The following is a 26,462-nucleotide window of genomic DNA, read 5'->3' on the forward strand; positions in this document are numbered from 1 at the left end:
AAAGTTAAAATTCCTTGGGCAGATGGGTGGCTCAGTGGGTTAAATGTTAGACTCTTGGTTTCAGCTCAGGTCATGATCTCACAGGCCATGAGATCAAGCCCCAAGTCAGGTTCCCTGCTCAAAGGGGAGCCTGCTTGGATACTCTCCTTCTGCCCCTCCCCCTACTCAATCTCTCCCTCTCAAATGAATAAATAATTATTTTTAAAAAGGGGGGGGGGGCGCCTAGGTGGCTCAGTGGGTTAAAGCCTCTGCCTTCGGCTCAGGTCATGATCTCAGGGTCCTGGGATTGAGCCCCACATCAGGTTCTCTACTCAGTGGGGAGCCTGCTTCCTTCCTCTCTCTCTCTCTCTGCCTGCCTCTCTGCTTACTTGTGATCTCTCTCTGTCAAATAAATAAATAAAATCTTTAAAAATAAATAAATAAATAAAAATTTTTTGAAATTTTTAAAAAAAAGTTATGTGAGGTGGGGTGCCCAGGTGGCTCAGTCAGTCAGTTGGGTATACAACTCTTGGTTTTGGCTTTGGTCATGATCTCAGGGTCATGAAATCAAGCTCCACACTGGACTCTGTACCCAGCAGAGAGTGGGCTTGAGATTCTCTCCCTCTCTCTCTCTATCCCTCTCCCTGTGCCCTCCCTCCCTCTCTCTCATATAATCTTTAAAAAAAAAAAAAAAGTAATGTGAAGTGTTCATGTGAGTCTGTTAAACTTGACAGAGGTAACTAAAATTCCAACAGACTTGAGCAGCTTTTATAGCATTTCTCCTGTAAAATAGGTATAAAACAAAATGAAACAAACTTCATCAAGGCACAGTGTCTGGTACATATGAGGCACTCACAAATGGTATAATCATCATCATTATGGTCTCTCAGGGGTGACATGCAAACAGACCCACCTTGATAACCACCATGTTATTACCAGCGTTCTTATTACACACTCATGCAAATTACAGTGGAATGTTGTCATCTCTAGAGGTCAAAACATTCACTGGACAGGCTGGTAATAGCATGGTACTTTATAAGACTATCAGAAAAACAGGTAAATAATTATCCCTTTATAATTGCCATAGGCAATCCACTGTTTATGGCTGTGGTTCTCAACAGGTGACAATTTTGTGGGACATGTGGCAATGTGTCACAACTGAATTATCACAACTGAAGGGTGAAACTGGTCAGTAGTGAGCAAAGGCCAGGGATGCTGCAGTGCACAGCACAGTCCCCACAACAAAGAATTATCCAGCCCCAAATGTCAACAGGGCCAAGGGTGGAAGACACTAGTTTATAGTTCTGAATTTATCATCCAAAAATAATGAGAACCACTGCAACCAATTCAATCCACTTAAAATAAAACCAGGAGATAGCCTCATCAAAACAAAGAAAGCTGGGGCCCCTGGGTGGCTCAGCAGTTAGGGGTCCAGCTCTTGATTCTGTCTCAGGTCATGTTCTCAGGGTCCTGGAATCCAGCCTGCCTCAGGCTCTGTGCTCAGTGGGGAGTCCGCTTGAAGAGTCTCTCTCCCTCTCCCTATGCTCCCCTCCCCACTGCTCATGCTCACAGGTGCTCTCATCCTCTCAAATAAATAAGTAAAATCTTTAAAAAACTACACAAAGTTGAGAAGGTATTGACATTTTAGCACAAGGAAAGAAAAGGAACCAAACACCAGTAGAAGACAATGTTGCTCAGAAATCAAAATTTATTAGCACTAATGGGGATTTTGAAGCTACTTAGTTTGATGTCTAGTAAAGAGTCCCATGCAAAGTGACCCATTCAAGATAACAAAGTCAATCTGTGCCAAAGAGGGCTTTACCTCAGACCTTATGACCGCTAGACAGAGTGACTATTCCACTATACTACACGCGCCCCCCACCCCCAGAACAGAATTACAGCGCAAATAAGACATTCTGTCACCAGATGGCAGTCTGGAGTACAAACTCAGAACCAGAAATCTAGAGGTGCCTGGGTGGCTCAGTCCTTAAGTGTCTGCCTTAGGTTCAGGTTATGATTCCAAGGTCCTGGAATCAAGCCCCACATCGGGCTCCCTGCTTGGTGGGAAGCCTGCTTCTCCCTCTTCCTCTCCGTGTGTTCCCTCTCTTGCTGTGTCTCTGTCAAATAAATAATTAAAATCTTAAAAAAAAAAAAAAAATAGAGAACCAGAAGTCTAGCTCACTTATACTCTCCCAGGGTACCTGAATGGTTCAGTTGGTTAAGCGTCCCACTCCGGAAATTCATTCCTGTTTTGTGGACAATTAGTTGACCACAGAGTTGACAGCCCATTTCTGGATTTTCTATTCTGTTCACTGACCTATGTGTTTTTGTGCCAGTGCCATACTGTCTTGGTAATTACAGATTTGTAATAGAAGTCCGGAATCATGATGCTTTTAGGTTTGCTTTTCTCTTTCAGGGTTGCTTTGGCTATTCAGGGTCTTTACAAATTTTAAGATGGTTCAATATTTGCAAATCACTCAACATGATATACCACACCAACAAAACAAAGAATAAAAACCATATGATCATCTCAATCAATGGATGCAGAAAAAGCACTTGACAAAAATTCAGCCTATTTATAATAAAAACTCTCAACAAAGTGGACTTAGTAGGAAGATACCTCAACATAATAAAGGCCATATATGAAAAGCCCTCAGCTAACATCATATACAATGGTGAAAAACTGAGCTTTTCCTCTAAGATCAGGAATAAGACTAGAATGTCCACTTTTGCCTCTTTTATTCAATTAGTACCAAAAGTCCTAGACACAGCAACACTAATAATGAGATGACAGAAAGAGAACAGTCCACAAATTCAATGTAAACCCATGAAAATACCAATAGTATTTTTCACAGAACCAGAACAGATAATATTAAAATTCATATGGAACCACAAAAGACCCAAAACAGCAAAGCAATCTTGAGAAAGAAAAAGCTGGTGGTATCACAATTCCAGATCTCAAGATATACTACAAAGTTGTAACAATCAAAACAGTATAGTACTGGCACAATAACACACACACAGATCAATGGGGCAGAAGAGAGAGCCCGGAAGTAAACCTATGCTTACTTACAATGGTCAATTAATCTACAACAAAAGAGGCAAGAATATACAACAGGGAAAAGACAGTCTCTTCAACAAACGGTGTTGGGAAAACTGGACAGCTACATGCAAAAGAATGAAAGTGGACCACTGTCTTACACCACACACAAAAATAAACTCAAAGTGAGTTAAAAACCTAAATGTGTGACCTGAAACCATGAAACTCCTAGAAGAAAATATAGGGAATAATCTCATGAACATTGGCCTTAGCAATGTTTTTCTAGCTATGTCTCCTCAAGCAAAGGCAATAAAAGCAAAAATAAACTATTAGAACTACCCCGAAATAAAAACCTTTGCAGAGCAAAGGAAACTATAAATAAAATATAAGGCAACCTATTGAAGAGAAGATATTCACAGATGATATGTCCAATAAAGAGTTAATATGCAAAATATAGGGATGCCTGGGTAGCTCAGTTGATTAAGCCCTTGCCTTTGGTTCAGGTCATTATCCCAGGGTCCTGGAATGGAGTCCCACATCGGGCTCCTTGCTCAGTAGGGAGCCTACTTCTCCTGGCTGCCACTCCCCTTGCTTGTGCTCTCTCTCTGACAAACAAACAAAAATTAAAAAAAAAAAAAAAAATATATATATATATATATACACAAAATATGAAGTTATACAACTCAACACCAAAAAACCAAATACACAATTTAAAGATGGGCAGAGAACTAAGCAGACATTTTTCCAAAGGAGACATAACAGATGAAAAGAGTCTCAACATTACTAACCAGCAAAGAAATGAAAATCAAAAACCACAATTAGGGGGTGCCTCAGTGGCTCAGTTGGTAAGTATCTGCCTTTGGCTCAGGTCATGATCCCAGAGTACTGGGATCAAGCCCTGCATCAGGCTCCCTGTTCAACGGAGAGTCTGCTTTTCCCTCTTGTGCATGTTCTCTCTCTCTCTCTCTCTCTCTCTCTCAAATAAACAAATAATCTTTTAAAAAATCCACAGTAAGGGGTGCCTGGGGGGCACAGTCAGTTAAGCATCTGGCTTTTGATTTCAGCTCATGTCATGATCAACCCCCACATCAACTATGTGCTCAGCAGGGAGTCTGCTGGAGATTCTTTCTCTTCCTCTGCCCCTTTCCCTGCTGTCTCTCCTTCTCTCTAAAATAAAAAAAGAAAGGGGAGGGGGGCCTGGGTGGCTCAGTCGTTAAGCATCTGCCTTCAGCTCAGGTCATGATCTCAGGGTCCTGGGATCAAGCCCTGCATCTGGCTGCCTACTCAGTGGTAAGTCTGCTTCTCCCTCTCCCACTCCCACTCCTTGTGTTCCCTCTCTCGCTGTCTGTCAAATAATTAAATAAAATCTTAAGTTAAATTAAATTTTTAAAAACCCACAATGTGGGCACCTGGGTGTCTCAGTGGGTTAAAGCCTCTGCCTTCGGCTCAGGTCATGATCCCGGGGTCCTGGATTTGAGTACCACATTGGGTTCTCTACTCAGTGGGGAGCCTCCTTCCCCCTTCTCTCTCTGCCTGCCTCTCTGCTTACTTGTGATCTCTCTGTCAAATAAATAAATAAAAATCTTTAAAATAAAAATAAAAATAAATAAAATAAAAAACCCACAATGGGACAGCATCTCAGATCTGTCAGAATGCCTAAAATCAAGGGACGCCTGGGTGGCTCAGTTGGTGGGACAACTGCCTTCAGCTCAGGTCCTGATCCCGGAGTCCTGGGATCGAGTCCCGCATCGGGCTCATAGCTCCACGGGGAGTCTGCTTCTCTCTCTGCCCTTCTCCTCACTCATGCTCTCTCTCACTGTTTCTCGCTCAAGTAAATAAATAAATAAAATATTAAAAAAAAAAAAGAATGTCTATAATCAAAAAGAATTAAGTGTTCAAAAAAATGAATTAAGTGTTGGTGAGGATGTAGAGAAAAAGGAACCCTCATGCACTGTTGTTAGGAATGTAAATCAGTGCAGCCACTGTGGAAAACAGTATGTAAGTTTCCTCAAAAAATTAAAAATAGAAATACCGGGACGCCTGGGTGGCTCAGTGGGTAAAGCCTCTGCCTTCAGCTCAGGTCATGATCGCAGAGTCCTGGGATCAAGCCCCGCATCAGGCTCTCTGCTCAGCAGGGAGTTTGCTTCCCTTCCTCTCTCTCTGCCTGCCTCTCTGCCTACTTGTGATCTCTCTCTGTCAAATAAATAAATAAAATCTTTAAAAAAAATAGAAATACCATATGATTCAGTAATTCTAGTACTGGTTAGTTACTCAAAGAGAATAATAAAAAGATAAACACATATACACACCCCACACCAAAAAAAGATATAAATACTCCCATGTTCATTGCAGCATTATTTACAATAGCCAAGTTATGGAAACAATCAAAAGATGATGTGTGTATATATATGTGGAATTTAATGAAATATTACTCAACCATAAAAAAGAATAAGATTTTGCCATTTGCAACAACATGAATAGACCCTGATTGTATTATGCTAAGTGAAAATAAGTCAGAGAAAAACAAATATATGATTTCATTTATATGTGGTATCTAAAAACAAACAGCCAGCAGAAACAGACCCATAAATATAGAGAACTGATGACTGCCAGAGGGAAGGCATGTCAGGTGATGGGCAAAATGGGTGAAGGAGAGTAGGGGAAACAGACTTCCAGCTATGGAATGAACAAGTCACGGAGATGAAAGGGAATATAGTCAATGGTATAGCATTGTGTCGTACAGTGACAGACAGTAGCAACACTATGGTTAGCAAAGTATAAGGTATAGACTTGTCCAATCGCTGTGTTGTACAACTGAAACTAATGTAACATGGTGGGTCAACCATACCTAAAAAAAGATTTGAATAATAAAATGTTAAATTATAACGTTATACTCTAGCATACTATTATACTCTGATTCAAAGTCTAAAACTATACATAATAAATTTTAAAACTTCACCTCAAACATTTAAAAAATGTAGAATATACAGCAAATGACTCTTACACTTACACATGGTTTCACTTATATGAAATGCTTTATTTCTTTATAATGCTAGGAGTAAGCTACTGCTTTACTCCAGAGTTTACTAAATCTAAAGCTCTTCAATTCTATAAAATTAACTATCAGGATTTTAAATGCACTCAATTCCATGTTACTTTAAAACAAATAAACATTTGCTTTACTTATCTGATCATCTGTCTTCCCCACTAGAAGGATGGGGATTTTTGTCTCTTGTTTATTCTTATATCCACAGCACTTAAATTAATGCTGACACATACTAGTTGAACAGTAATTTTTACTTTTGATTTATAATTCATGTAAAAGTAGATCTTGGAATGCCTGGGTGGCTCAGTCAGCTAGGAGTCTGCCTTTGGCTCAGGTCATGATCCCAGGGTCCTGGGATCAAGTCCCACATTGGGCTCTCTGCCCAGTGGGGAATCTACTTCTCCCTCTGCTAATCTCTCTCTGTCAAATAAATAAAATCTTTAAAAAAAATCCATTTCTAATTAAACACAAATAAAATGAAAACTAACGCTAAGTGAATAGTAATAAAAGTAATCACAGTGGGATTTCCAAAATGTTAAATAAAAACAATTTTCTGTGAAAATAAAAACAAGACTAGAATCCAGTAGAAGTAAGCCTTTGTAATGAAGAGCTCTTTTCCACCACACTGTCCTTTCCTTTATGTCTGATCCCTTTTCAAACTGCCTTAGCTCCTAAGAATAACTCAGAAACACAAGAAATCTTTCAAACACATTCCTACCCCCTAATATCCTTATAATAGGAACAGACACACAATACTACTTACTAGCTACACTGACAAACTGTGAACAAAAACTAAATCGAGTTTATGACTAGGGCTCTCACTACTTCCAGGAGTCCATGTCTCTGGACAAATTCATCCAACAAACATTAAACTCTTACTATGTGCCAGACACTGTGCTAGGTGCCAGCAATACCACTATAGGGGACCCTTCTTCAGAGGTTCTGGCTACAAATAGAACTCTAGAGATCCTAAAATAGCCTGTAGAGTTGGGCAAAGAATCACCATGTTAAATGAACTGGAACCCATTCTCCATACTAGACCCTGGGAGCATTCCTTAAAAATCCAAACTTTTTTTTTTTTTTTCAGCTGCTGGTATTAACAGCATAAAGAAAAATGTGAAAACTTAGAGCTAGAAGGTCCCTTCTTCAAATGAGGAAACTGAGGCCCTGAGTTTTAAGGATCACTTACCTTTTTTAAACTCTTTATAAGCAACTGCCCTTTTAAATCAATACCTATCTTAAATAAATCTTTATTCTTCCAATGTTACCCTCTTCACCTATATCTTCAAACCCACTTTCTCCAGGCCTTCCCTTCAGAATTATTCTCCTTCACTAGCTTCTTCCTCTTAGCCACCAGTACTAAGGTGGCTTCCATACTTCTGCTCAACCCTGCTCTTTCCAGCTACTACCTATTTTCTCCAACTCAATACCAACATTTTTTCAAAGTCACTCTCTAGGGCCCCATGAAACTTGACTTCTATTCCTTCCCCTTTATTTGCAGGTTACCAATGAAATCGTCTCTCGTCTTTCCCAAGGCCCCAGTCTGCTTAAAACCTCTCTGGCTGGGGGAACCTAGGTGTCTCAGTAGTTGGGCATCTGCCTTCAGCTCATGATCTCTAGGTTCTGGTATGGAGCCCCAAGTCGGGCTCCTTGCCCAGTGGGGAGTCTGCTTCTCCTCCTCCTCCCCATCCCACCACTGTACCGCTCCTGCTTCTATTTCTCTCTCAAAACTTTTTTTCTTAAGATTTTATTTATGAGAGAGAGGGAGTACAAGCAGGGGGAGCAGGAGGCAGAGGGACAAGGAAGCTTCCCACTGAGCAAGGAGGACCCTGGGATCATGACCAGAGCCAAAGGCAGACACTCAACTGACTGAGCCATACAGGCACCCCATAAATAAATAAAATCTTAAAACAAAACAAAACAAACCTCTTTGGCTGGACACTTCTAATCATTCTGCTTCTGATATTATCTTCTTCCTCTCTAACCCCCAACCTCGCCAAGTCTTGACATCCTTAAATGTCAGCATTCCTCAGGGTGTAACTTGGGCCCTCTGTATGTCTACACAGGTATTTCCCAGATACCAACCCATCTCAGTGTCTTCGACTATCATCTCTACACACAACTATCTGATGTAGGAAATCAGCTCAGACCTTTTTGTCAAGGTCCAGCCGTATTTCAAATGCTTCAAGCTTTCCATTAGCTACTCAGCAATAGCTCCAGATTCACTATTACCAACTCACCATACACCACATCTATCCCTTCCAAAGCCTCCTTGTTCTGACTTCACCATCTCCACTACAGATGCCAAGCTATCTCTAAGGAGGTAAAAAATATAAAGTTCTTGGGTTGCCTGGGTGGCTCAGTGGGTTAAGGCCTCTGCCTTCGGCTCAGGTCATGATCCCAGGGTCCTAGGATTGAGCCCCGCATCAGGCTCTCTGCTCAGCAGGGAGCCTGCTTCCCCTTCTCTCTCTGCTTCCCTGTCTGCCTACTTGTGACTTCTGTCTGTCAAATACATAAATAAAATCTTAAATAAATAAAATAAAATAAAGTTCTTGAGTGAGCCCGTTTGGATTCACTTCTGGCTAAGTCACTCACTAGTGTATACCTGAGCAAGCTGACCTCTTTGAGACTCATTCTCCTCATCTGAAATGAAGAAAAGAACCACAATACCTCTCTCAGAGGTAAAAACATAGGGGAAACTCCAAATATAAGGCAAAACACACAATAGGTATTCAATAAATGTGAGCTACTACATCTTTTATGGTTCACATTAACAGCAACACCAAGAACCTCACAGCTGAGTCTACTTAGCCTTCACTGCAGCTTAGTCTTGTTCTAGGTTCTGGACCCATTTCCTATCCTTAAACAGTGGAAATTTTAGACAGTCCTGTTCAAGACTCATCAACCAGGCTCTGAACTTTAAACTAAATTCTTTCCTTAACTACAATCTGCAAGCTGGATCACCATTTTGGTTCTGAGTATTTAAGGACTGCTCAGTCTTGTCCAATGCCCTGAGGGACCCTGAGTCACCTGCCTTCCTGATGGTTAACAGCTAACTACAAGATGGTTAACAGTGTCTACAAGACTGCCCCACCACTGCACCTGACCAACCTGTTCTTGGAATGACTTTAGAACACCAGCCCCCCACCTGCCAAGGCCAACATCTCACATAACTGGACTTCTTTCCTCTGCCTGAAGGTGAATCTCAAGAGCCTTCCCTACCCTGGTGGCCCTCCTAGTCACATCTCATCTCGGCACTCATCTGAAAGTCACTCAGGACCAAGACCTTAGGCCTCTTGGATTCTTCCATCTCCCCCCATACTCAATCAAAGCTGCTGAAATCTTCTTTCACAGACACCCTCTGCAAACACTGTTCTTGTTATATAAACTTCTTTATTCTTTGTCTCTGCCTGCATTTAACTGTGCTTCCGAAAAACAGCTAGATATATCATAAAAAAAAAAAAACAGTTTTCATATGTAACTGTACTGCTCAAAAGAGAATCAGAGATTCTCTACTTCCTATAGGTTAAAATCTACTGTCCCTTGATTATATTGCAAATTTTCCTACTTCTGAGCTTTTGCTAACACTATTCCTTCTAAAATATCCTCTCTTCCCCTTCTCTGCTCATCCAAATTTTTTATTTCCTTCAAAGACATTTGCTCAAACCCTATGCTCTCTGTGAAACACTCTCTATAAATCACTGGTAAAAGAGCATTCTGAGCAGAGGGAAACCAGTGCAAATAATCTAAGACTGAGTCAAGTAAATAGACCAGTGTGACTAGAATGGGGTGAGAGTGATTATTTTGGAATCAAGATCAGAGAGGTGAGGTGAGGCCAGGTCCCACAGGGCCTTCCTGGCTATTATAAGGATTTTGTCTTTAAATATGAGCAAAATGGGGATCAACCACAAGGTTTTAAGCATTCACTAGCAAAGATATAGGATTTGGATTTCAAAAAGATCATGCTACCTATGGTGAGAAAAGAAAGCTACACAGACAGGGGCAAGTGCAGAAGCAAGGAAACTGATTAAGAGGCTATTACAGTATTTTGGTAAGAGTGTGATTAGAACTAGGGTGGTGGCAGGCAGAAGCGGTCCAAATCTGAATGCATATGCTGACTAATGAAGGATATGAAAACAAAAAAGGAGTTATGGATGACTCCAAGTTTTTAACCTAAACAAGTGTAAGAATAGTGATATTAATCACTGAGATGGGGGAGAAGATGGTGGGAGGAGCAGGTTTTGAACATGATAAGTTTAAGATATATATTGGTCATCCAAAGGAAATTATAAGTAGGAAATTTATTACCCAAATCTGAAATTCAGGGGAGAGAGGTACATTTGGGAACTATTGGAATATAGATCAGGTGGGTTTCACAAAACATTAGTGATGATAATTGCTCTGTAATTGCTCTGCCTCATATGATAGCCATGAGCTACATGTGACTTGAAATGCAGCTAGGGTGATGGAAAAACTGAATTTTTAATTTTCATTAATTTACATTTAAATAAGAACCTCATGGCTACAGAATGGACAAAGCATATATAAATAATATTTAAAGCAATGTGATTGAATGAGAACCCTACTTGAGTGTAGGCAGAGAAGATGTCCTAAGAGTGGGTACTAGGGCAAGCCAACAACATGGATTATTTGTGATAGGAGAAAAAAAAAAAAAAGGTGAAACAATCCAAATCTCCATCAACAATAAAACAGAAAATTAAGACTGCCATTCAGCAGTGAACGCATATATCTATGTGAGTTCCAAAACAAGGCTAAGTGAAAAAAAAAGTAACTCAGAGAAGAAAATTTCCATGAAGATCAAAAGCAGAAAAAACTAAAAAGTACACTGTTTAAGAATATATTCACTTCTATTTTTGCTCCTTTTTGCCACCATCCTGGGTGTGTGGCTGACCGTTCCTCACCATGTCTTCTCACAAGACTTTCAGAATCAAGCGATTTCTGGCCAAGAAACAAAAGCAGAATCATCCCATTTCCCCAGCGGATTCAGATGAAAACTGGTAATAAAATCAGGTACATAGCCAAGAGGAGGTGGTAGAGAAGAACCAAGTTGGATCCATAAGGTATCACACATCATGAGATGACACATGTAATTGGCACACATATTTAAGGGGGATGAAAGTCATGTGTTCCTATCCTATTACTCCTGTAAACATCCTTCCTACCTGGCCAACAGATATGTTTTATCAGGGAAATGATTTTTCTGTCACTACACCTCTACACCTGGAGGTTGGTTAAGTAATAAATATAACAACTTTCAGCTGGGAAGGGGCGGGGGGGGGGGGTACTTATTCACTTCCTCAAGAAACAAGAAGTCTCAAACGCACAAGCTAATCTTACACCTAAAGACCTAAAGGAGCTGGAAAAAGAACAGCAAATAAAGCCTAAATCCAGCAGCAGAAGAGAATAATAAAGATGAGAGCAGAAATCAACAACATAGAAATCATAAATGCAGTAAATCACATCAATGGAACTAGGAATCCGTTCTTTAAGATTGATAAATCCCTAGCCAGACTTAGAAAAAGAAAAGAGAAAGGACCCAAACAAATAAAATCATGAATGAAAAAGGAGACATCACAACTAACACCAAAGAAATAAAATTATATGAGATTATTGTAAGCAAGCATATGCCAACAAATTAGGTAATCTGGAAGAAATGCATAAATTCCTAGGAACGTATCAATGATCAAAACTGAAACAGGAAAAAACAGAAAACCTGAACAGACCCATAACCAGCAAAGAAATTGAAACAGTAATCAAAAATCTCCCAACAAACAAAAGTCCAGGGTCAGATGGTTTCCCAAGGGAATTCTACTAAACATTTAAAGAAGAATTAACAACTATTCTTCTAAAATTGTTCCCAAAAATAGCAATGGAAGGGAAATTTCCAAGCTCATTCTATGAAGCCATCATCACCTTGATCCCACACCAGACAAAGACCCCATTAAAAAGGAGAATTACAGACCAATATCCCTGTTGAATATGGATGCAAAAATTCTCACCAAGATATCAGCTAATAGGATCCAACAGTACATTAAAGGATTATTCACCACAAGCAAGCATGATTTATTCCTGGGCTGCAGGGGTGGTTCAACAACTGCAAATCAATCGGTGTGTTACACCACATTAATAAAAGAAAGGACAAGAACTATATGATCCTCTCAAAGATGCAGAAAAAAGCATATGACAAAATACAGCAATCTACATATTCAGTGCAATCCCTATCAAAATACTATCCGCATTTTTCACAGAACTGGAACAAATAATCCTAAAATTTGTATGGAACCATAAAAGATACTGAATAGCCTAAGTAACGTTGACCAAAAAAAACCCAAAGCTGGAGGCATCACAATTCCAGGGTTCAAGCTGTATTACAAAGCTATAATCAATAAGACAGTAGGGTACTGGCACAAAACAGACACATAGGTCAATGGAACAGAATAGAAAATCCAGAAATGGATGTCAACTCTATGGTCAACTAATCTTTGACAAAGCAGGAAAGAAAATCCAGTGGAGAAAAGACAGTTTCTTCAACAAATGGTGCTGGGAAAACTGAACAGCAACATGCAAAAGAATGAAGCTGGACCACTTTCTTAAACCATACACAAAAATAAATTCAAAATGGATGAAAGATCTAAACATGAGACAGGAAACCATAAAAATCCTGGAGAAGAACACAGGCAGCAACCTCTCTGACCTTGGCTGCAGCAACTTCTTTCTAGACATGTCTCCAAAGGCAAGGGAAACAAAAAGAAAAATAAACTATTGGGACTTCATCAGGATAAAAAGCTTCAGCACAGCAAAGGAAACAGTTAACAAAACTAAAAGGCAACCTATGGAATGGGAGAAGGTATTTGCAAATGACTTATCAGCTAAAGGGCTAGCATCCAGAATCTATAAAGAACTTATCAAGCTCAACACCCAAAAAGCAAAATTCCAGTCAAGAAATGGGAAGACGGAGGGCGCCTGGGTGGCTCAGTGGGTTGGGCCGCTGCCTTCAGCTCGGGTCATGATCTCAGGGTCCTGGGATCGAGTCCCGCATCGGGCTCTCTGCTCAGCAGGGAGCCTGCTTCCCCCTCTTTCTCTCTGCCTGCCTCTCTGCCTGCTTGTGATCTCTCTCTCTGTCAAATAAATAAATAAAAATATTTAAAAAAAAAAGAAAGAAATGGGAAGACGACATAAGCAGATACTTCTCCAAAGACGACATACAAATGGCCAACAGACAAATGGAAATATGCTCAACATCACCGCCATTAGGGAAGTACAAATCAAAAACACAATGACGTACCACCTCAAACCTGTCAGAAAGGCTAAAATCAACAAGGCGGGAAACGACAGGTGTTGGTGAGGATGCAGAGAAAGGGGAACCCTCTCACACTATTGGTGGGAATTCAAACTGGTGCAGCCATTGTGGAAAACAGTATGGCGGTTCCTCAAAGTTAAAAAGAGGGACGCCTGGGTGGCTCAGTGGGTTAAGCCTCTGCCTTTGGCTCAGGTCATGATCTCAGGGTCCTGGGATCGAGTCCCACCTCGGGCTCTCTGCTTGGGGGGGAGCCTGCTTCTCCCTCTCTATCTGCCTGCCTCTCTGCCTACTTCTGATCTCTGTCAAATAAATAATTAAAATCTTAAAAAAAAAAAAAGAAAAGAAAAGAACTACCCTACAATCCAACAATTGCACTACTAGTTATCCATCCAAAGGATACAAACATACTGATTCCAGGGGGCATATGCACCCCCAATGTTTATAGCAATGTCCACAATAGCCAAAATATGGAGAGAGCCCAGATGTCCATCAACAGAAGAATGGACATAGAAGATGTGGCATATTTATACAATGGAAAATTACTCAGCTATCAAAAAGAATGAAATCTTGCCATGCAAAGACATGGATAGAACTAGTGGGTATTATGCTAAGCAAAATAAGTCAATAAGATAAAGACAAATATCATAGGATTTTACTCATGTGCAATTTAAGAAATAAAACAGATGAACATAAGGAAAGGGAAGGAAAAATAAAATAAGATGGAAACAGAGAGGGAAGCAAACCGTAAGAGACTCTTAACTCTAGGAAACAAACTGAGGGTTACTAGAGGGGAGGTGGGTAGGAGGATGAGGTAACTGGGTGATAAGCAATAAGGAGGGCACCTGAGGTAATGAGCACTGGGTGTTATATGCAACTGATGAATCACTAAATCCTACCCCTGATACTAATAATACAGTATATGCTAACTTAACTGAATTTAAATTAAAAATTTAAAAATAAAAACACTTTCACCTTCATGAAAGAAAAAAATATACTCAGATTGATAAAGTATAAAGAACACCAAGGGGATTATTATCCAAATATAGGATAACACCACCTCTCCAGAAGAGGGAGAAGGTTGCAATTGGGGAGGTGAACACAGAGAGCTTCAAAGTTACTGGAAATGTTCTATTTCCTGGGCACCCGGGTGGCTCAGTTGGTTAAGGGTCCGAATTTTGACCTCAATTCAGGTCTTGATCTCAGGGTTGTAAGTTCAAGCCCCCTACTTAAAAATTAAAAAAAAAATTTTTTTTAATAAATTAATAAAAAGTTTATTTCTTAACCTAAGTGTTTGCTATTCTTCTTTATCCTATATACTCTGCCATGTATGATATTAAGAGTAAAAAAAAAAATATATGAGGGACCATCAGGGTGGCTCAGTTGGTTAAGCATCTGCCATCAGCTCAGGTCATGATCCCAGGGTCCTGGGAACAAGGCCTGCACTCAGCTCCCTGGGAGCCTGCTTCTGCTTCTCCCTCTCCCACTCCCCCTGCTTCTGCTCCTCCCTCTCCAACTCCCCCTGCTTCTGCTCTCTCTCTGTCAAATAAATAAATAAAACCTTTAAAAATATATATACATATGACATAATATACAGTTAAATGTCAAATGGATGTTTCAAAATCTCAAATAAATCTTTAAGTTTAGAAAAAGAAAATACAACTGAATGACCTAAATAAGGTCTAAAAAGGAATGACAGATTTAGTCATTTAAAAGAAAAGACAGAGGGCATTTGAGAATTGGGAATGAACAGCTCATGTACAAGAGATCAGAAACTGACGGACATGACTGAGAAGAGGAAAGTTAGATTGAAAAGTTAGGCTAGGGCCAGCTTATGAGATGCTTAAATGCTGGGTCCAGAAGTTTGGACCTGATCTTTAAATAGTGCAGAACCCAAGACAATGGCATGGGGAAAGTGGTATATTAGAATTAATCAGATGATAAGGATCAACTAGTAGGGAGACAGGAACCTAGAAAAATCAGTTACAGTGATATATGTACCACTATGTTTATTGCAGCATTGTTTCCAATAGCCAAGATACGGAAGCAACTCAAGTGTCCATCCACAGATGAATGGATAAAGAAGGTTTATACATGTATATACATACAATGGAATATTACTCAGCCATAAAAAAGAATGAAATCTTGCCATAAGCAATAATAGATATATCTAGAGATTATAATGCTAAGTGAAATAAGGCAAATACCATATAATTTCACTCATTCGTGGAATTTAAGAAAACAAATGAAGGAAAAAAAGAGACAACCAAAGAAACAGACTCTTTTTTTTTTTTTTTTTAATTTTATTTATTTGACAGAGATCACAAGTAGGCAGGGAGGCAGGCAGAGAGAGAGAGAGAGAGGAGGAAGCAGACTCCCCGCCGATCAGAGAGCCCGATGCGGGACTCAATCCCAGGACCTTGAGATCATGACCTGAGCCGAAGGCAGCAGCTTAACCCACTGAGCCACCCAGGCACCCAGAAACAGACTCTTAAATCGAAAGAACTGGTGGTTGCCAGAGGGGAGGAGGGAGGAGAATGGGTGAAATAGGTGAAGGGGCTTAAAAGTACATTTATCACTATGAGCACTGAGCAACATATAGAATTATTAAGTCACTATAATGTACACTTGAAACTAATAGAACACTTTATGTTAATTATACTAGAGTTAAAATATATGTACATACAGAACTTATAGATGTGAGATGTCAGGGAAGATAATCATAGTCTAAACTAGGAGGATAATGGGAAGATTAAGTTTACTCCAAAAAACTTCAGGATGAAAGACTCAAGAGTTTGGTCTTCAGAATAGACAGAGAGAGAAAAAGAGATGCAAAGATTACTCCAATTTTGAAGCTAACCTGAGAAAATGATTAACTGCAATATTTGCAAAACTAGGGAAATCACAAAGAAAACTGGTTTTGAAAAAAGACCATTCATTAATTTATGTAATAAATATGCCAGGCAGAGTGTGATACCTTCCCCTCAGGGAACAGCTTGTGGGTCCCACCTTTTTTTTTTTTTTTAAATAGTTACAATTTTTTTTTTTTTAAGATTTTATTTATTTGACAGACAGAGCTCACAAGTAGGCAGAGAGGCAGGGAGAGAGAGAGAGGAGGAAGCAGGCTCCCTGCTGAGCATCGAGCCGATGCGGGGCTCGATCCCAGGACTCTGGGATCATGACCTGAGCCGAAGGCAGAGGCTTTAACCTACTGAGCAACCCAGGTGCCCCCAGTTACACATTTTTAATAGACAAAGAGAAACTACATAGTTCTTTGCAGGAAATAAAAGCTTTTGTAGCTTTTAATGCAACAACAATTTCTAAGTCCCACTTTTAAAAGAAAGAGTAGGGGCTAGTGGCTCAGTGGGTTAAGCCTCTGCCTTCAGCTCAGGTCATGATCTCAGGGTCCTGGGATCGAGTCCCGCATCGGGCTCTCTGCTCAGCAGGGAGCCTGCTTCCTCCTCTCTCTCTGCCTGCCTCTCTGCCTACTTGTGATCTCTCTCTGTCAAATAAATAAATAAAATCTTTAAAAAATAAATAAATAAAATAAAGAGTACTGTAATAATATACTGAGCTGCTTTTCAAAATAAACTGAAAGAGGCAACAATGCAAAAGTGAGGCTGTTCAGTAAAAGATCCTGAGTAAAGGCGTGGAATCACTCTTTAACTGAAAGTACCTTGAGGACAGAATTTATCACTGACTCTTTGCATCCGCCCCCAGTACACTGTAGTGAATGATCTCGACAAAATAAATATTCAAATGATGGCTAAAGGAACAGAGAAGAGTGAGGGTTGACTCAAGAAAAACAAAGTAGGAATGCCCTACCCGAGCCTCCACCCAGCATGCCTGGAAGATCTACCCCTGTCACCCTGGCTGAAAGGCAGGCTGATTATCTGGTTACCTCTTTAGGAAATCTAAAATACCAATGGAAAAACAGAAAGGAAATCAATTCTTATGAAAACATACATTGAAATTCTGCTCCCCACACTACGCCCTGGTAAGATTATCCCCAACCCTAACCTTAAAGGCAGCAAGGCAGAATGTAATTTTTTACTTTGTATGGTTTGGGCTAATGCTAATTAAAGATACTCATGGGCATTTTTTCCTTTTAGATCATTAAAAGATATTTTTCGGATTAAAAGTAATTTAAAAGCCTGGTGGCACCTGGCTGGCTCAGTAGAGCATGGGACACTTGATCTCAGGGTCAGTAGTTCAAGTCCTACAGTGGGTGTAGAGCTTGCTTGCTTACATACATACATACATACATACATACATAGTGCTTGTACCATTAAAAAAAGTAATTTAAAAACCTAGATCTTAATAGTTACTCCATTTGCCATATCACTGTTACCTACACCCAGAGAACAGAGAAATGCAAAAGAGAGCTGCCTGCAAAGTGAGAAGACCGATGCACAGGTGTTCCAAGTAGTTGCCTGTGACTGGGCTATAACCTCTAGGTTCCCCCAATAGTTCAGATAATTACAGCCCCAACTTATCCAATATAGCTAAAAAGAGGACAATGAAGGTGATTTTTAAAAGAATAAATCTTATGAAAATGCTTTAAGAACATCTCTTTCTCAAAAAGTTAGAACAGGAGTGAATGCCTCAACACTGGCCAAAGTAGTATTGCAGTTAAGAGCTCAGGCTCTGGCTCCAGACAGACATGGGTTAAATCTCAACTCTCCCAGTAAACAGCCCTGTAACCACCTCTGTTACTACATCTCGCTACTTTGGGATGCCTAGGTGGCTCAGTCGGTTAAGTATCTGCCTTTCGCTCAGGTCATGATCCCAGAGTCCTGGAATTGAGTCCCACATCAGGCAGCCTGCAGCTCCCCCTGCTCACTCACACTCTCTCTAATAAATAAAATCTTAAAATATATATATATATATGTATGTATGTGTGTATACACACACACACACACATACTTTGTACAGTAGTATTACCTTCCTTAAGATTTGACTATGGGGTAGCTTCAGATGGTAGCTTTCCTTCCTATAACTATACCTTGATCCCTTTGATTGGAACTGTATTTTTCCTAATAGCCTCAACAACTAATTTTTAATGTAGAGCTTTCTAGATGGTCAATCTCATTATCTTTGAATCTTCTGAATTTCCTTCTTTGAGAACAACAGTATGTTGAAACGCTAGCTGTTCAACAACCCATGCCCTGAACTTTATCAGTGAAAGTAAAGAGCGATGGGACAAAAGCAGAGAAAGCTGGATTGTAGGTAGAACATACAAACCTCTCTGTTGTATAAAACTGGTGCTTTCTTTAAAATCCCAAATTCTGGGATGTCTGGGTGGCTCAGCTGATTAAGCAGCTGCCTTCGGCTCAGGTCATGATCCCAGAGTCCTGGGATCGAGCCCCACATCCAGCTCCTGGCTCAGCGGAGAGCCTACTTCTCCCTCTCCCTCTACCTGGTGCTCTACCTACTTGGTGCTCTCTCTCCCTCTGTCAAATCAACAAAATCTTAAAAAGAAAAATCCCAAATTCTGGGATGCCTGACTAGCTCTGTTAGTAGAGCACACGACTCTTGATAACAAGGCTGTGAGTCTGAGCCCCACAACGGGTGCAGCGATTACTTAAAAATAAAATCTTTAATAAAAAAAAATAAAAATAAAAATAAAATTCCAAATTCTGTACACTGGAGACAATATGGAGCTAAGCACAGCCTATTAGCAACAAATTAAGTACCAAAAAAAAATTTTTTTTAAGATTTTATTTATTTATTTGACAGATCACAAGTAGGCAGAGAGGCAGGCAGAAAGACAGGGGGAAGCAGGCTCCCTACTGAGCAGAGAGCCCGATGTGGGGCTCCATCCCACGACCCTGGAATCATGACTTGAGCCAAAGGCAGAGGCTTTAACCCAAGCCACCAAGGACCCCCAGTACAAAAAAAAAATTCTGACCTGAAGGAGGCCCACAAAGGTAACCTGCCCATGCTCACCACTCCCGCTTCTTTATCTAAACTCAGGGATCTTTTCCATGTGGTAGTGGATTTTGCATAGAGTGGGGGAAAGGGAAAACAATTTTTTTCATTTGCATTTGGCCTTTTTAGCACCATAATTACTACCATCCTAGTTCAGTCAGGAAAGACTAAGTCCCAACCAATTTCTCTGCTTCAGGTCTCTCCACTCCCTTAAAACCTGTGCACAGCCATCAAACTAATTTCCTAAATTACCAGTTTCATTAGATCACTCCCCACCTCAAAAACTCTTTTTTTTTTTTTTAAAGATTTTATTTATTTATTTGACAGATAGAGATCATAAGTAGGCAGAGAGGCAGGCAGAGAGAGAGAGAGAGGAGGAAGCAGGCTCTCCGCGGAGCAGACAGCCCGATGCGGGGCTCGATCCCAGGGTCCTGGGATCATGACCTGAGCCGAAGGCAGAGGCTTTAACCCACTGAGCCACCCAGGCGCCCCCACCTCAAAAACTCTTAACAGCTCCCAGTAATATGCACTGGAAAAACCCAACTAACATTCAAAGCCCAGGCTAGCATTATCCTACTTTTATAGTACACGATTTGTTTCCTCCTAATTCCCCCACAAATTCTCTAAGGCTCCAACTAGACTAATCTGGTCACTGCCCGTCCCCGACCCGAAAACCCTGCATGCCTGGGCTGGATTACACCCACCACTGTTCATCCTCTCACCCACTTTCTCCTTTTCCTTTAAAGGCCAGCCCAGCCCAGACCCCCTCCCCTATCTATCTCTGCCCTAAATTGTGCTCCCAAAGCACGCACTGCCCATACTACCCATCTTCTGACCCTAGTCAAACACATCATTTTTAGCTGGCTATACTCTCTTGGCATCCTAATCCGCTTAAATGAAGTCAAAGTTCTTGGAAGGCAGACCACATACTTATATAAAGGGTCCATCACGGTGCCCTGCGCTTTCTAGATATTTCTAGATATTACTAAAATCAGAGGAGGGGTTCAAATGACACATCTAAGTAGGGCAAAAGCATACTGCCCATCTCTGCCAAGTCCTCTCTATTCACAGTAAAGGACATTCAGCGTTCGCTACACGCCTCTGTATTTCTAGTATACACTGAGCAGCGAGTAGAGAGAGCACGCCACCGGATGGCAAAAAAAAACCCGCGTCCCCATCCTGGTTTTTGCCACAAGCCCTGCAATTGGTAAATCACACAATCTCTCTGGGCCTCGGCTGTCTCTGGTGTAAAACAAGGGAGCTGCTTTGATGGATCCCAAGGTATTCTTCGGTTCCCGAATTCCCCGGGACAGGAAACCCAACACTAGTCTACTCACTAAGGCGCGGGCAGGCAAACTTTTACGGTTCCCAACGCAGGCATTTCCATATAGTAGTGGAAACTCCGTCCCCATGGAAAAAAGCAGGGCTAAGTGGAGGTTGAGAAGCGGTCTCCCTGGACGCGGATTCCTTTACCCATGGCCACGGGTGTTCGGACTCGGGTTGCCGGCCCCTCACCGGCGGACTCCCAGGAGAGTGGCACGGCAAGGCTCCCGGGAGCCGGCCGGAGTCAGTCCGTCCGCGCCCGCGCACCCCGCACTTGTGACACACGCCCCGTGACCCTGGGTCACAGTCCCCGTCCGCCCTCCCCGGCCCGAGGGGCGCCCTCCTCTCCCGGCAAGGCCCCGCGCTCCCGCCCGGCCGGCCGCCCTTCCGGGCCCCAGGGCGGCCTCTGCGCGGGCGTCCGGGCCCCAGGCCGGCGGGACTGGCGGCGTGAGGGGCGGCGGCGGCGGCTTTAAGTGCTGAATCACCACTTTGCAACCCGAGCTCCAAACCACCGTGACCCGCGGGCCCCGAGGGCCCGGGCGCTCCGCTCCGCTTACCCACAGAGGCGCTCCGGGGACAGCAGACGAGCGCCGAGGACAGAGCGGAAGGTGCTGGGCCGCGCCGAGTGCAGCAGCCACGCTAGCCCGTACCGCATACCCCAGCGCAGCCGCCGGGAGCACCGCGGACGCTTCCTTCTTGTGCCGGGAGCCGGCCTTGCCCACTGCGCATGCTCAGTCCGCCTTGCCGCGCCGCCTCCCGGGAGCTGCTGAGCAGCCGGCGCTCCGGGTTTTGCCGGGAACCCGACAGGGTGGGGGCGGCAGGCGTCCCGAGCCCCAGCCAGCGAGCTGGACGGAGTCTGGCCGGGGAGCGGCGGGAGCCCAGCAACCCGGCTTTCCCAGGCTGGGGGTTACCGGCCGGGTCACGCGGGGCGCACATGGGAGGGCGGCGAGGTGTACCTGGCTAAGAGCATGGGGGCCGGGGGCAGCAGAGTCTCACGAATACTGTGAGAGCGCAAGGGGCCCTGTTTGCGGAGTCGCCCCCATTGGCTGTCGCCCTGGGCGGTGCAGGTGTTGGAACGAAATCCGAGGACTAAGCGGCCTCACGCGAACGACTCCGCTGTGGGAGCGCGGCCCGCGGGCTCCCTCTAGAGCGCAATGGACGTGGGACCCGGGGGGATTTAGATTGGGGCTAGGAGTGGGGGCACCAGAGGGAGGCGAGGACTCTGGGGGAATTTAGCAGCCCCTCACGGAGCCCGGGGGAGATGGGACTGGCCACGGCAAAGAAAGGCTTCGGTGGACTTTCAAATCGAGAGTAGAAACTCCTACTCCGTACTACTGCCGTATTAAAACACCACACATACATAGTACTAATACTTTTGTCAGTGTACTTTAATCATTATTTATAACACAAGAATCTTTTCCCTGATGGCTTTATGGTGGCGTGCATCCAAAAACAACCTAATAGTTGTTAGGGATCTGACTTTCGATTACATTTGCATTTTATGAGGGTTTTTAGGGCAAAGTGCAGTTAGGGATAGCGACTTCCTAACTTTGAGTACCTTTAGGTTTCCGTTGTGGCGGACCTAAGGCTGCAGTCATAACCAATACTTTGAATCCCCTTATCGCTTCAAATAGGAATTTAGGAGGAGGTTCCCTTAATTAAATGGACACTTCATTAAAGAGCTACAGGGATTTTTTTCTTTTCTTTTTTTTTTTTTAAATACAGTTTCAGCTAAAGGCAAACGTTGGATGGGTGGAAACTGAGGTGCTGAAGATGAGGAACCACTCCAAGTGCAATGTAGGGTAAAATTCGCAGTATTACATTCTAGCCCAATCCACCTCTAGTATCCTGTAGTTGCCGTAACAAATTATCACAAATTTAGTACCTTAAACAAGAGAAATGTATCCTCTCACAGTCTGGCCAGAAGTCCAAAATCAAGGTATTGTCAGGGCGGCACTCCCTACGGAGGATCTTAGGGGAGAATCCGTTCTTTGCTACTTTCAGTTCTTTTGGATGCCAGTTTCCTTGGCTTATGGCCACATCACTCCAGTCTCCGCCTCCATCTTCACATTGCTTTCTCCTCAGTGTATCTTTTCTTTGGTCTTTTGCAAGGACATTTGTCATTGGATTTAGGGTACAATCACATAATCCAGGATTATCTCATCATATCCTTAACGTGATTGCATCTGCAAAGATACTTTTTCCAAACAATGTAATACAGGTTCCTGGGATTAGGACATGGACAGTACTTTAGGGGCCACCACTCAACTCAGTACCCCACATTTCCAGCGTCTATCCCCACCCTCTACTAACAGCAATTCACACAGCTGTCACAACAAATTAATGCTTATAGCAATAGTAACTTGTCAGATCTCTAGCAACTTTCAAGCCCAGTTGAAATAGTGTTGCCTTAACAAAACTTTCCCTCACTTCTTTCCTCACATAACTTATTGGAAGTAACTGCTCTCTGATCTGAGCTGCCTGAGAAGTTTGCCTCTCTCCAAAGGCATTTATTTAATTTTTAACCTTCCATGCTTGTAAGAAGCAGTAGATTGTGAATGATGTCTTGGACATTTTTTTATCTCACCTGGCAGTAAGCACAGTGCTTAGTTAACACTTGTCAACTGCGTTTTTGCTGAATGTAATTAAGCCTGTAGGTGTATTTTCAGAGGAAATACAGGGTATAAGCATGTTAAATCACACCATAATAATACAATCAGCTAAATTTAGAATGTTTGGAACCCTACAGGAAAAGTGACTGAATTGCAAAATAAGAAAGGAAGGAGAAACCTATGCTTTGAAGGAGACTTAGAATAGACAAGTTATTACAAGTTGTTCATAAAGTGTTAAAATATGGACATCTCTCACAAACATGGTGAAAGAAGCCAGACCCAAAAGAGTATTTATAAGTCCATTTACATAAAGTTGAAAATCAGGCCAAACTAATCTGCAGTATAGTCAGATTAGTGGTTAAGGAGAACAAAGGGGGTTTGGGGGGGTATGTTTTAAGTGGTTGTATTCCGTTTTTTAAAATAAATTGAGCTGCACACATGATTTATTTACTTTTCTGCTTGGAGCACTTCAGTAACACCTTCAAAAGATAATATTTAAAAATGCAAAACAGGGAAGCCTGGGTGGCTCAGTGGGTGAAAGCCTCTGCCTTTGGCTCGGGTCATGATCCCAGGGTCCTGGGATCTAGCCCCACGTTGGGCTCTCCATTCAGCAGGGAGCCTGCTTCCCCCTCTCTATCTGCCTGCCTTTCTGCCTACTTGTGATCTCTGTCTGCCAAATAAATAAATAAAATATTTTTTAAAAGATTAAAAAAATAAAAATAAAAATGCAAAACAGGGGGACATCTGGCTGGCTTAGTTGGTAGAGCATGTGGCACTGGATCTCAGGGGTTGTGAGTTCAAGCCCCACATTGGGTGGGGAGGCTACTTAAAATTTAAAAAATAAAAAATAAATACATTAATTGAATTGTATGTTTGGTTTTTATTTGAATCCTAGTTTGAGCAGACCTGTTATGAAAAAGGAATATTTATGAGAGATTTAGAAAAGTAAGAATAGTAGATATTTGAAGAGTACTCTATAAGAAGAGTAGATATTTGATGATATTAAATAATCATGTTACTTCTGATAGTGTGTTAATGGCTGTGGATTTTTCTTTTTAGAGTTCTTTGAGATGTATACTAAATATACTATACATAGTATATAGTATATATAGTATACTATACTATACTATACTATAGTATATACTATACTAAATATACTATAAATAATAATAAATAATGCAATGCCTGGGATTCAATTCAGATAATTCAGTGGAGGATCAGGGAGGAGGGGAATATACAGATAAAACAATATTACTGGCCATGAACTGATGATAGCTGAAGCTGGATAATGAATGCTGGGATGGGGGGGACATTATACTATTCTCTTTGCCTTTGTGTCTGTTTGAAGTTTTCCATGACCAAAAGTTTTATGGGGTGGCTGGCTGACTCAGTCAGTAGAGCATGTGGCTCTTAATCTCTGGGTCATGAGTTCAAGCCCCGCACTCGGCATGGAATCTACTTAAAGGTTTTATAATGTATGGTAGTTTTAAATACAGTACTATGGTAATAAATTACCTAAGAGCAACATGAATTTTTAAAGATGTTTATATTAGTGTTTTATTAATTATAAATTTGTTCTTTAAGACTTTTTCTAAATGACTTACTTGCTAGTCCTTGAAGGTAAGTCTGAATCACTTTATGGACAATACTTGAAATATTAATGCAAAAATCTGTAACTCGTATTTTCCACAGTTACAACGACTCAATTCACCCACTCAACAAATATGGGCCCACCCCTTTTTTTATATGTTGAGGATACACCAGAAGAAAGAGCAACCACTTTTCTCTATTTGTGGGTTTTACATTATCCAAGAGAAAGAAACAAGTAAACTAATAATTATGTAAGATAATTACATAATATAATTAAAATAATATTAGGGTGGGGCGTCTAGGTGGCACAATAGATTAAAGCATCTGACTCTTGGTTTTGGCTCAGGTCATGATATCAGGGTCCTGGGATCAAGACTGTGATGGACTCCCCGCTCAGCATGGAATCTGTTTTAGATTCTCCCTCTCCCTCTACCCCTCCTGTTCATGCATTCCCTCTTTCTCTCTCTCAAATAATTAAATAAATAAATCTTTAAAATAATAATAAAGGTAACCAGGGGGGTTTTATGCTAACTTCACCCAAGTAGCACTTCTGGGACTTTCCCTCTATTGTCACTACTGTCCATGGGGAGGGGGAGGGGGCAAGTTCTCACCAGCTGTATTAAGGAAGCTGTCTAGATGGGAGATCAGCAAAAACCTAGAGCATAGGGTTCAATGGGCTGCATAGGCAGCTGTCAATGGAGAGCCAGCTTCTGAAGCCCTTCTTATGGGTTAACCTTCCGCGCCCCACCACCACCACCAGAACCTCTCCTAGGATTTCTTTCTCTCTCCAGTTCCTATTCTCCAACATCTTTTTCCCAAATCCCTTTTATCCCATCTAATGTTCCAGCCAGGAGTTTCTCGAGTTTGAAAGTTGTGGAGGGGCAGTCATCTGCTTCTTCTTATGTCATTGTCTTACTTAGGACTCTTCTCAGAACTTTCCCTTAAAAGCCTAGTTTGAAAGTTGCAAACACTGAATATTGCCTTTTCTCTTTGCTTTCCTGCTGTAAGAATCCTAATTCACTTGGACGTCTTTGGTCTCTAGGAAAGGGTTCTGAGGTATGACAAAGAAAAAAAAAACTGAAGAATACAATTTCAACATCTTTTGCTATGTGGAAAAAGAAATTACGTTTCATGAAAGAGGTCTGGGGGCTACTTCAGATAGATTGTTTGGGGAAGGAGGCGTTTCCTCTGAGGAAGCAAACTTTAAGTTGTAACTTGAAAGGTAAGAGGGAGCCAATTATAGGAACAGGTAAGGGAAAGATTCCAGACAGTGGGGAAATATCAGTTGCAATGGTTTGGGAGAAGAGAGAGTCTGCCATAATCTGGCATCTGCCAGAAGGTCAGAGAACTGAAAACCTCTTCTTCCCTGTTATCTCACAGCTAACCTTTGCTACTGAGATTCTACTATTAGGACACCACAGCAACCCAGATTTGGATTTGGGGAACTCTACATGTAAGCATTTTGGGATTTTTTTTAATAGGCTTATAAACAGTTCATAAACTGTGTTTTTTTCCTCAGTTTATAAGGACATGCAGACACACTGTCTGTTCTCTTTGGCATTCATAACCATAGAACCTAACATGACTCTGGCAACTATGGAAAAAGATAGCTAAAGTTAAGTG

General features: G+C 41.7%; 1 protein-coding gene across 4 annotated transcripts in view; it reads right to left on the reverse strand.

Annotated features, from left to right (window-relative positions):
• Nucleotides 1-26,462, reverse strand: part of IDE (insulin degrading enzyme) — a 132,217-nt gene that overhangs the window by 93,712 nt on the left and 12,043 nt on the right. Inside the window, exon 1 of one of the 4 annotated variants that reach the window (XM_082721933.1) lies at nucleotides 21,195-21,765. The exons of 1 other annotated variant lie outside the window; for it this stretch is intronic. In XM_082721933.1, the coding sequence (XP_082578059.1) occupies nucleotides 21,195-21,292 (98 nt within the window). In that variant the 5' untranslated portion in view covers nucleotides 21,293-21,765. Of the gene's footprint in view, nucleotides 1-20,651; nucleotides 21,034-21,194; nucleotides 21,766-26,462 lie in introns of those variants that run through there. 2 more of the 4 variants (XM_082721934.1, XM_082721935.1) reach the window with 2 other exon arrangements.

The sequence above is a fragment of the Mustela nivalis genome, assembly GCF_964662115.1.
Source record: "Mustela nivalis genome assembly, chromosome: 2".
NCBI lineage: Eukaryota > Metazoa > Chordata > Mammalia > Carnivora > Mustelidae > Mustela > Mustela nivalis.